The sequence below is a fragment of the Oryza brachyantha genome, chromosome 4 (assembly GCF_000231095.2).
Source record: "Oryza brachyantha chromosome 4, ObraRS2, whole genome shotgun sequence".
NCBI lineage: Eukaryota > Viridiplantae > Streptophyta > Magnoliopsida > Poales > Poaceae > Oryza > Oryza brachyantha.
In genome coordinates this window covers 19,609,269-19,621,480 of record NC_023166.2, presented here as the reverse complement: position 1 = coordinate 19,621,480, position 12,212 = coordinate 19,609,269, and the positions used below count along the sequence as shown (strand labels likewise).

At 41.1% G+C, this 12,212-nt stretch overlaps 2 protein-coding genes across 2 annotated transcripts; both read left to right on the top strand.

Moving 5' to 3' along the window:
* Positions 1 to 1,403: 1,403 nt before the first annotated feature.
* LOC107304084 (UPF0481 protein At3g47200-like) lies at positions 1,404 to 3,286 on the top strand. The gene has a single exon (XM_015836445.1). It carries the CDS (start codon positions 1,425 to 1,427, stop codon positions 3,000 to 3,002), a length of 1,578 nt encoding a protein of 525 aa, XP_015691931.1. The 5' UTR covers positions 1,404 to 1,424; the 3' UTR covers positions 3,003 to 3,286.
* A 1,264-nt stretch (positions 3,287 to 4,550) lies between these two features.
* LOC102708988 (ubiquitin C-terminal hydrolase 22) lies at positions 4,551 to 8,695 on the top strand. The gene is made up of 3 exons (XM_006652852.3): positions 4,551 to 5,405; positions 6,426 to 6,550; positions 7,113 to 8,695. The coding sequence occupies exons 1-3, from the start codon at positions 4,612 to 4,614 to the stop codon at positions 7,874 to 7,876; spliced, it is 1,683 nt and encodes a 560-aa protein (XP_006652915.2). The 5' UTR covers positions 4,551 to 4,611; the 3' UTR covers positions 7,877 to 8,695.
* Positions 8,696 to 12,212: the final 3,517 nt, after the last annotated feature.

Sequence of the window (12,212 nt, the reverse complement as noted above, 5' to 3'; positions counted from 1 at the left end):
ATGATGTAGGATGTCAACGATGCCTCGCCCTGTGAAGCATCTAGGCCCCGTTGCTAATTTTGGTAATTAATGATAAGCACTAATCATGCACCAACTATTCTCTTGAGTAATACATTTTGAGATAGGACCACATGATGTGTGTGCCATGGTTGATCACCGAGGATTTAAATCGATGGAGTATAGCAAAAGGAATGAAGAAAGTAAAAGTAGCGGTTTATTTTGTTTGATCGAGGAGTTTGGGCGATCAAATTTGCTATTTTTTATATAGATTTGTCGTACTATCAAGAAGGTAATGACCTAAACTATGAAATGATCAAAATGCCACATTAGGTTATTTGCAATTGCATTTTCTGACCAGGCCCGGTCTGACCGAGGGCCCCATGCCGGTCTGACTGAAGTGTGCTGGCAGGTCTACCGGACCAGGCTCGGTCTGACCGACCCTCTCTGAGCCAGTTGGATGCCCCTGGGCTAGCGATCTAGAGCCACCAGAACCAAGATTGGTCTGACCAAGCCCCTGGAGGTATGACCGAGTTTAGGGCGGTCTGATCGACCAACCCATGGTGGTCAGACTAGGCTAGTGTCTACCAGTGCATTCAACGCACTGTAACGACTAGAAAACTAGTTGTTACGACATTGGCTGGTCTGATTGGTACCTCGAGATACTTTTTGTTGGACTGAAGCAAATCTCTCTCTATATATATCCCTAAGGTTATACAAGTTGGGTTAAGCTCACTGTAACATGGATATTACGTTACAAGGAATATTACAATGGTTTTGGAGCATTGCATATTCTTGTTCACCACTTATAAGAATAGGTGTGTGTGGTGTGGTGGGGGGGGGGGGGGGAGAGGGGTATCTCCTTTCCGTCGCCTATTCCCTTTATAGTTCATGGTCACAACAAGAAGAATTTGAGAATAATCCGTATTTCGTTGAGTTGGACCTAAATGACACATATATGGTGTACACATAAGAGGTGGGTAACTACCATGTTATGTTGTACTCTAGCACCTCAACTGGCAACTCAAATGCAATATGTATCTATACTCCTTTAAAAGAAGACAATGGTATTGATAATGTTTTTTTACTAACTACTCTATGTCCTTTAGTATTAAAAAATAATTTTTCTACATGTTATTAATATCTTATTTTATTTCTATAATATAAGTTTACCCTCTCAAAAAATCTATGGAACATTTAATGCACCGTAGCAAAACATGGGTACTAGTATAAAATAATATTGCATTTGAAACTAAACACTAGATTAACGACAAACTACTCATCCAAACAAGAAAACGTGCTATGATGCTTCATCTTCCTATGTGCTGCATGCCCTATTCCATTACTGCAATCGGTAGGCTAACTTAGATGTTTTACTACAGGTCGTGATGTCTCAGATCAGTAATGATACAAGTCGCAAAGTAGACATGAATAGACTTGTAATTTCCATGACCCATGAGCTTGATTATTACTGGTCACTGGGTGAAGTCCCTGACAATGGGCAGAAGCCATGTGTCATCTACAAAGTTCAGGAGCACATTCGCATGGTTGACAAGTTCTCTTACGAACCCTGCGTGCTATCAATTGGCCTTTATCATCATGGAGCTCTAGCCCTACAAACCATGCAGAAAGAGAAGTGGAGTTATCTAGATTATGTTCTCAATATAAACTGTGAGAAAAGCTTGCTGGATTACCTACTTGCACTCGAAGACCTAGCAAAGGCAGCAAGGAGCTGCTACTCTGATGACATAAAAATGGACGACGAAGAGTTCTTGCAAATGCTGTTACTTGACGGGTGCTTTGTCTTAGTGGCACTTGGTGGAACCAAAGGAGTTTTAGCATGCGGAAGACAAGTACAGATGGACAGTTTAAGTTCTGAAGAGGCCGTGGCGGAAACTGGAGGACAGAAGAGATCCCATCCTGATGATGTTAAGGAGGCGAACGAGATAAAGAACCAAACTTCGAGTCAAGATGACAAAGAGGGTGTTCAACGAACTAAATACGATGAAGAAATTGGACAATGGTTCTTCAGATTTTTAATCCATGATTTATTCTTGCTGGAGAACCAAATACCTTTTTTTATTGTGGAGAAGATATTCAAGGTTGTTGCTGGTGACGTCTGTATGGATCCACCATTTACTCATGATATAGCAAACTATGTGGAATGTGCTTTACGTTGGTTTCCAAAATCAATTCAAGAGTACGATAGGCCCAAAGACTTCCATCATTTGCTTCACTTGTGCCACATGTATTTTAGGCCAAGCCATAATGCCGAAGTGAACTGCCAAACAGGGCAACAGTATTTTCTAAGGTTTCTAAGCTTTGGACGTAAATATTTCAGACTTGGGCACTATCTCGACGAGACGGAGAACAGTTCGTCATTCAACCTTGAAATGCTGCCCTCACAAGATGGCCACCAACTAAATCGCTGGCGCCGAACCGCGCAGTACCTAGAAGCTGGAGCTAAATTTATGAAACGGAAGAATGAAAAATCGCAACCTCATTCACTATTAGACATTAAGTTTAGCAATGGGACAATGGAAATTCCATGCATTGTTGTAGATGAGTACACAGGAACTCTTTTCAGGAACCTTATTGCGTTTGAGCAAACGTGTCCTCAGTTTGGAGACGACTTTACATCATATATTGTTTTCTTATCTCAGCTTATAAGTATGCCTGAAGATGTCACGCTTCTTGCTCGGAGACAGATCATTGTGCATCACCTTGAAAGCGATGAAATGGTATCAGATTTGTTCACCATGCTCAGTAAGGATGTGGTCTTTGATTTTAATGGTCAATATTATCTGAAATCTTTATGCCAGACGATGGAGACGTACTATCAAAGTCGTCTTAATAGATGGATTGCATGGCTTTGGCTGAATCACTTCAGAAATCCATGGTTGGTTTTAGCTGCATTTGCCACGGCTATTGTTCTTCTCTGTACGATAGTACAGACTGTTTATGGAATATTGGCATATGTTAACCCACCAGGTTCCAACCCGTGAAGTATCAGGTTAACACGAATCAGACATATATCTCTGACCACCAGTTTATCTAACTGTCAAATTAACTTTTTATCCCGGTGATATTTTGTTCGGATGTAGCTTTACAATACTGTCATTACCTTTGCATACATTTTTTGATGATGCCCCAACCCCATCAATCTTCTGAAACTCTTCACTAATTGGCAGAAGGTCGCATTCAGAACAAATAGCATTCGTATATAAAGCTACAGGTTGTATGAACAGTAGACCTATATTTGTGAAGAATTTCATTTTCAGTCAAATGCTCTACCACTGAGCTATTTGTGAAGAATTTTTTTAAGCTATTTGTGAAGAATTGGATGGCCATTCTTGGGCCTTCCCAGCAAAAAGGAATTTCATTTGCTGCACTTAGTGGCTGTTTGGATCAAAAACTTTTTTTTGTCGTTTGTCACATCGGATGTTTGGACGTTAATTATGAGTATTAAATATAAATTGATAACAAAACTAATTGCATAAATAAAGGCTATTTCATTAGATAAATTTTGTAAGCCTAATTAATCCATGATTAGCAAATGTTTACTATAGCATCATATTCTCTAATTATGGACTAATTAGGTTCAATATATCGTCTCGCGAAATAGTCCAGAGTATGGGGTGAATTTTATTAATAGTCTATATTTAATACTTCTAATTAGTGTCTAAACATTCGATATGACAGAGACTTAAAAAAAAAGTTGAAAGGATCCAAACAGGCCCTTAGTTTCCTTCATTCTGTAAAGATTCTCAAGTTTAAATCATCTACGGATATATGTTTACCGATGCAAACCAGTATGATTGGTCGGAAGAAGTTTGCAGCATAGATGACGCTGGCTAATTTCACGCAGTCACGCTTGCAATTCAGAATGTCCCGAATTTTCGTTCAAAAAGAAATGTCCCGAATTGCATATAATGATGATTGGCACGTTTGTACTGCTCTAGCATAGTGCTTTTCTCAAAGAACACAGCTGCCATATCTCGTGAAAGCAAATGCAGATGCAGTCTTTTTAACCATAGATGTGACGATGTTGGCAAAATGCCAACATACAGCGTGGGCCTGATCCTGCATTCATATCACAAAGTTCATGAAGTTCAAGCCTGCAAGAAGCCTCTATACACGAAAGAAAATGAGACGAAAAATGGTTTTCTGATTTCTCCCAAGGCTCGATAGAGTGATTAGTGATAGAGTCCACTCTGAAAATTACATTCCATCCTGACACCTTTTGCAAGTGATGGTCATTCCTGTTTCTGGGACTGTTGGATCGGTGTTTTTCAAGTAGTTTGCGAGAGGTTTCGAGTTCATAATTTCTAACTTCGCCTGAAATTTACTGTGCCCTCTGCTACAGCGCTACACTAGACGGAGTGATCACCCGCACGGCCAGATCGCCGTGCACCGGATCCGCCTCTGCTGCAGTGTCCATGAGACGATATACAATCCATCACTCACCACGACCGCCACCGTCCCGACTACCACCACCACCACCACCACCTCCACCTCCACCTCACCCCGCGCCATCAGCAGCCGCCACTCCACGCCCCATCCCCCCCACCGCCACTCCCGCGCCGCCTCCTCCCCCCATCCCGCCCGACCCCAATGACCACCCCGTCCGCGCCGCCGCCGTGCCCGCACCTCGCCGCGTACCGCCACACCACGCGCTCGCTGCGCTTCCTCCGCCGCTGCCTCCGCGTCCGCCCGCTCGGCCGCCCCGAGATCCGCCGCGAGCCGCGGGAGCTCCCCCGCTGCTCGCCCTGCTCCTCCTCGCCCTCCTCTTCCTCCCGCCTCTACGCCTGCCTCTCCTGCGCCACCGTCTTCTGCCCCACCCACGCCGCCTCGCACGCCTCCGCCTCCACCTCGGGCCACCAGATCGCCGTCGACGTCGACCGTGCCGAGCTCTTCTGCGCGGCCTGCGGGGATCAGGTCTACGACCCCGACTTTGACCACGCCGTCGTCATCGCCCAATCCTCTTCTCTCCCTCCCCCCTCTGCCTCCGCCTCCCCCTCCCCTGCGGCTGCGCCCCGCAAGCGCCGCCGCGTCGAGTACCGCGCCTGGGCGCCAGATCCGGCCGAATTCGCGCTCATGAGCTCCGCCGATCCCACCACCTCCGCATCCGCCGCCGCGCCCGCGGGGCTGCGGGGGCTCAACAATCTAGGCAACACGTGCTTCATGAACTCCGTGCTCCAGGCTCTGCTCCACGCGCCGCCGCTCCGGAACTACTTCCTCGGCGATCGGCACAATCGCTACCTCTGCCCGCGCCAGACGCCCATGAGGCGCCGCTCAGCCGAGGCCAGCGACAAGGCTGCGTGCCTGGCGTGCGATCTCGACGAGATCTACTCCGCCGCCTTCTCTGGGGAGCGCACGCCCTACAGCCCCGCCAAATTCCTCTATAGGTCTGGATCTAGCGCTCTGTTTGCATTAGTTGATGTCGTTATGTGTTCTTTTGAGCAACGTGCTGCCTTTTATGTTGGGTTCGTTGCTTGGAAAGTTGAGATGAATCCGTTATAAGTTGGGTGCGTGATGTATTGTAACTGCGGGGAAGGAATCTTGTTTTGTATTGAATTGTATAAGTCTCTTGCAAATGATAGTGTTATTTCTAAGCTATGGCTTGAAGCTGTTTGATATAGATCATGGTTGTGTAGGTTGAAATTGGAACTACTTATCAGTTAGAACGAAATGGGATGATGTGAGCAAGATACGCTACTAAAAAATGCAAGATATGTTTCGCTAGAAAAGGGCAATGGTTTCACGTTTGGATGCATATGGCCTGCTTGATGAAATGTCACATGGTCTTAAGTATATTTGGCATGCTTAGAAATTGTTGTAATCATGTATCAAGCACAAGTACTCCAAATGCATGACCGACTTTTAATTCTTTAGAGCACCTTCTTAGCAGGTGCATTTGAAGCTGTTTGCTCTATCATTGGATATGGCCAAGTCATATTGCATAATTTAAGTTAAGTTTTGTGCGACTACATCATATCTTGCTGCTGCGAAGGATAGTGTACAAGTATGTGGCAGGTACATAAGTTATTGCTAACAGTGCTGACATTTTGTCGGGGTATATTATTATCTTTTAAATCTGATCATTTGTTTTTACAACTTAGTCCTTGTGAGTTTATGACATATGGATATGCACCAAACTATTGTCATCATTTTGTGGCGCTGTGTGGTACAAAGGGTCATTAACAACTAACAAGTTGAAGTAACAGTGTTCTAAAAAAAGCCAGGCTAATAGTTTTTAAACGCTAGTTTATATCTATGTGAAATTTTAAATATGTGAAGTCTTTTTTTGGCGGCATGTCTGGTTTGACGAACATGGACTTATGCAGTAACATGACATACTAGTTTATTCTGGTTCATGAATTAAAGTGGTTGGTTTTGTTCTGATTATTGTCATTATGGTTTCTTAGCTGGTGGCAGCATGCATCAAACCTTGCGAGCTACGAGCAACAGGATGCACATGAATTTTTTATCTCCATCCTTGACCATATCCATGAAAATATAAAGGATGATCAACACAAATCACATGCCCAAGGTAGTTAGCTTTTCTCTTCCTACTATTTGAATTAATGTTTTACCATCTATTAACTATATTGATATGTGAACAAAAAGAAGAGTTACATATCAGTCTTTTTGTTGTGAGACAATGCATCCTTGAGATACTATCAGACTGAATTAAGATAAATACGTTGTGCATATGACTGGTACATATTGTGTATGCAAAGTAACGGTATTTTTTTTCTGATGTAAAAGTGAAGCTGAATACATTTGTTGCTGGTAGAATGGTGTATATAAGTATATTAAAGGTTTTTTACTGCTTTTGTACTATTTTTATCTGTTGCTTGTACTTTTCTTTGGAGGATGAGTTGATGACCCTACAGTAGGTTCCCCACCCTAAAATGCAAACAGGCGAAGTGGAAAATACTAGTCCTGCACTGTATGGAAACTGGGGCACATATCAGACAAATGTTTTGGCCTTTTTGAAAGAAGTGGAGAGCATAATCTGTCTGTTGTTCTAACAGGCTGAACTATGATTTATCTTGATGCTGATGTGCTGTTATAGCTCTAACCATGACGTGCCATTTTTCTCCTAATAGGACATGGAGACTGTTGCATTGCACACCGGGTATTTTCTGGCATCTTGAGATCAGATGTCACCTGCACACATTGTGGGTTCACATCAACAACTTTTGAACCCTGTATGGACATCTCTCTGGACTTGGATGCCAGATACAACAATTCTCTTGGTGTTGCAAGCCCAAAGTTACATGTACGGAATGGAGAGCGGAGCTCCGGTGGCACTAATTCCAAGGTATCAACGCTCATGAGATGTTTGGAGCGGTTTACAAGGGCTGAGAGGTTGGATGCTGAACAGAAGTTCTTCTGTGAACGTTGCAAGGAGAGGCAAGAGTCCCTGAAGCAAATGTCCATTCGGAGACTTCCATTGGTTTCCTGCTTTCACATTAAGAGGTTTGAGCATTCATCTGTTAAGAAAATGTCAAGGAAGGTTGATCACTGTTTGCAATTTCCTTTTTCTCTTGAAATGGCACCATATCTATCATCCTCTATTCTCAGAAGCAGATTTGGGAACCGTATATTTCCATCAGAAGCTAGTGATGTAGATTCAGTTTCTGAATTTTCATCAGAATTTGAAATATTTGCAGTGATCACACATAGTGGTAAACTAGAAGCTGGCCATTATGTGACATATCTCAGATTAAACAATCACTGGTACAAATGTGATGATGCCTGGGTAACCAGAGTTGAGGAGCATACTGTCAGAACCTCTCAGGCATATATGCTCTTCTATGTGCAGAAGACACTTTACTACAAAGCTTGTGAAAGAGCAACTGCTGTCTGATTTGGCAAATGTTGATGGAACTATTTTGATCCGCCACAAAATATAGCCATCAGAGTGTGTACCATGTAATTTTATCCAGAGAAAAGTGCCTGTCATTTGTACAGTCACTATGTCAGGTGAGATTGAAGGTTTTTTGCATTCAGTGGTCTATGGATTCAGTTGACCAAGTGGTTTTTGGCAATTTTCTCAACAGCCAGTCACCCGAACGAAGGAGGTCAATTTTATGTGCTCAATTATCTTATTACCTGATTAATGGTTTTTTTTTGTCAATGATAAATCATAAACTGGAAGTGTTTGACACCATTTAGTCATGGGGGTGATCTAACCCTGATCATGCTGGTATTTAAGATTTTATTGAGCAAGGAAATAAGTGGACTATGTAGAAGTGAGAAAAGGGAACCGAGTTTTTTGATGTGTTCCTTTCAGTAATTGAATGCCATCCTACTAAAGGTAGAGCTATCATGTTGATGCTGGCCATTCTGCCTCCCTTAACCATTCTCCTCTCAATTTTGTTCTGTTCTGCTTGTACTCCATGGCACCATGGTCCATGGATGGGCTAAAGATATAGAGGAAACTGCTTTTTTTGGCCATCTTTGCTTTCACTCTTGTGCTGTTGTTATTCTGTGCTATTTGCATCTTACAACCTCACAGTTTGTTCCTGTCAAACAAATCTCTACTCAGGAACTCAGCTATATATTAACTACTGCATTTTGTGTCTTCGGCTGTATAACATGTTGCATAAACAGGAGCTGCTCTGCGCTTTGGTTCAGATGAAGTGTGCGGCATCAACCTTGTCACCCTGACAGCTCTTGTTCAAACTTCTTATTTAAACTTGAAATTCAGTTCTCTCATCGGCTTAACTAGGCTCAATGAAACTGAAGTCCCAAACTGATAATCAAATGCAAGCTGGTAATTGTCACTAGCAAGCTGATAAGTACTACATCCGTTTTATAATGTAAGACTTTCTAGCGTATCTTAAATTCATATAGATAGCAATGAATCTAGACATATATATATATAAACAATATACATTGGTTAATAGATGAACCTAAGCATAGCTAAAACGTTTTACGTTATGAAACGAATAAAACGGAGGGAGTAGTAAGGATTGATGCTTTAAATCTCTTTTTTTTCACTGTTTTTGCAATGGAAGATGAGTAAAAACATAAGGGCAATATATAAGCACAGTTTGAATGAATGGCTGGTTCATGTAGCGAGAACAAAATCATCCACAGGCTTTAGAAAAACACACTGTTCCCTTATTCAGTATGGAGTGGGCAAAGTCACATATTAGAGATGAGGGCATGAACATCCCTGATCAACTTTACAGAGGATCAAACCTGTAAACAATCAATGTGGTCCCGAGATCCAGATCTGATCATTATGTGAGATTCTGATCTGAGTACGGACGACTGCTTGCTGGTAAGAAAGCTTCAGCATTTGGAGTTTGGGACAGAGAAAACCTGAACCATGCAGCTTCAGTTCAGCAAACAGCACTGCACCAGCGCTACGGATTTTTGCCATGCACGGACACGCTTGACCAATTGAGCCGCAGCCAGCACTGGTGATGTCTCGTTACGTAATGGTTCACCCATCACCATCCTTAGCTTAACCTTCGCATTCCACCGACCGAACACGCGAAGAGTGAGGCATCTAGCTATTCTGCATTCTGCACTCTGAATCTGCAACTGATCAACACGAAGACGCTTTTCTGCCACTGAAAGGAACTCAACACACAGCGCATCCACACCAAGTCTTTTGCTTTCCATCTAGCTAAGCTTCGCTGGCCAGCAACTAAACCAGCACTAAAATGTGGCCCAGACCTGTCAGTTTCATGCTAATCACTCTTCGTCTCCACGTGTGTTCAGCTCTCCAAATCTCACCCAACTAGTATGGCTAGATTAAACAAAGAGTTAATGACAGAACATAAACGCAGACTTCCATTTGCTTAGATCGTTTAGTTACGTACGCTTGCATAGTCTGCTTTTCTTAACTGCGTTTGTGTATGTTCCTTGTGTGCACGCAACGGGTATGTTGCATGAAAATGACGCAAACAGTTTGTTCACACTCCTCTGAATGTGTTTTTCGCACGGTTGCATTTCAGTGAACTTTGTCTTCTCTTTAGTGTCTTCAGCAGAAGTTCAGATCAGATTGTTTTCTATGCAGCTACCCATCTCTGTCAGATAAGGGCATCTCCATATAGCTCCATATACTGTTATTCAGATATCTCTCTTATTTATATTTGATTGGATATGGGTCACCCGACATCGGATACCTTGATTGTTCTATTGGAGTAGTAGTATATACTGACAACTGACAAGTCCGTCCTACCTGAATAATTCTCTTAAGTTAATATGAAATGAATTATGCAGGAGGGTATCCATTTGGAGACCACTAGTTAAGAGGTCAGGTTGCTGTCAAACGCTCCATTAAGCACACTAATGCATATTTTCTTCTGTAGTAAAAATGAAGTAGGAATTTACGATAATCTTCCATTGCAACTGTTAATGCTACTGCACATAACCAATGCTCTAGGGACAAATTGATGACCCACCCAATCAGAAATGCTACAATGACAAACTTTGTCTGGCCAATAACGGGCCAGTTCTTAATCTTCTCTTTATCTTTTCAAGCAATGGTAGGCCACCCGTTTGTTTTGCCGTATCTATTCGTCAGGTTGGCTGCAAAGCAGAAAAGTAAAGGTTGGCAATGAATATTCTTCCCATCCGTTTCGAACTGCAGTTGAAAAGGAAATTACTACCGTCTATGAGTGAACGATGCTTTTGTTGATAAGGAATAACTACCGTGTCACTCATTTTTTCGTTTTTTTATGTTTATAAGTTAAAATTTAAATTTTTAACCTTAAATACAGAGTTGATTTTAAAGTTTTTTCACCGAATGTTATTTTCTAATCTTAGTTTTTAGAACGTTAAGAATATGTATATAAAATTTTTATTCTTGAATTATTTTTGTTTACAAGTATATCGTTTAACAATCACCCCCTCTTCATGTGTAGCCAGTTTAGCCTTTCTAAATCTGACAATCTGTAGCTGAAGCTGAAAATATGCCTTGCTGTTGTTAGTAACTGACAGGCTGTTCCGTGACTTGATAGACTTCAGTTTTCAGTTTTATTAACAATAACTCCATGCATTGATTTCGTTCCAACAATTTTTTCATGCGTTGAGCTCAATTGAAGTTAATCACGATCCGGAATTCAGTAGATCATGGAAGTTCGTTTGTCAATTCTCCTCGAAATTGTCGATCATCTTTGCAGGCCTTTCAAGTCAAGGTACACTGAAGTCCTGAACCCTCACGCGGACGACGTGTATAATACTTCTCCCCGTAAAACGCAGAGTCCAGAAAATCAGATGCAGTTACACTATGCCAGGAGATCAAAACCATCCACGTCCGTTCCTTACGAACTTGTCATAAATAAATTCATTAAATAGTAAAACGTTTAAATTACTCCTTTTGTATTATATTATACTCACTGTGTATCAAAATAAATAAACTAGCGCTGAACTTGATACTTTCTAGTGCTATAAATCTAGACTCACTATTATCAAGATTCATAGCAATTAGAAATGATAAATAAAGTATTGTTAGACATAAGAAATAATGCAACATACTTTTATGGATGAAAATTATCTGATTTTTTAGGTATGTAATAGAATAAAAGATGAAATTAACTAGTAAAAAGATAAAATATACTTTAAAAAGATGAGATAATAAATTTTTGTATATAAATATTTTATAAAAAATATACCGTTTATAGTTCAGAAGCGTGCGTGCAAAAGCCGAGAAAAATTTAGGAACAATTTGATAAAACAAACATAGTCTAAGTTACTAAGTTTGTTCTAAATTAAACCTCATTATGTCTAACAAGTTTATAAATTAACACGCCCGTCCTAAGATATACATATTTTCATAAAATTTAAATTTTATACTCAGTATTTCTGACGCTGTTTACTATATTAACGACCAGAGTGCAAAATCGCCGGCCGTCAATTACTTTTGAGTTTTGCGTCTATTGACCGGTCCAACCTAATAACCTATCCCTTTCGTCCCAAAACAAATCAACTTTTCAGTTTTTATATAATGTTTGATTTTTCGTCTTATTAAAAAATTTATAATTTATAATTTTATTCTTATTAGATAATAAAACATGAATAATTTTTTTTATGTGACTAATTTTTTTTTAATTTTTTTAAACACCGAAGCCAAAATGTTTTTTTTTAACGAAGGAAGTATCGTTCACGCCCACGAATCCAAACACACCACCCAACTCCCACCCAACAAGCCATAGCACCGAAGGCTCCGCCAATCTCTTCCCTCC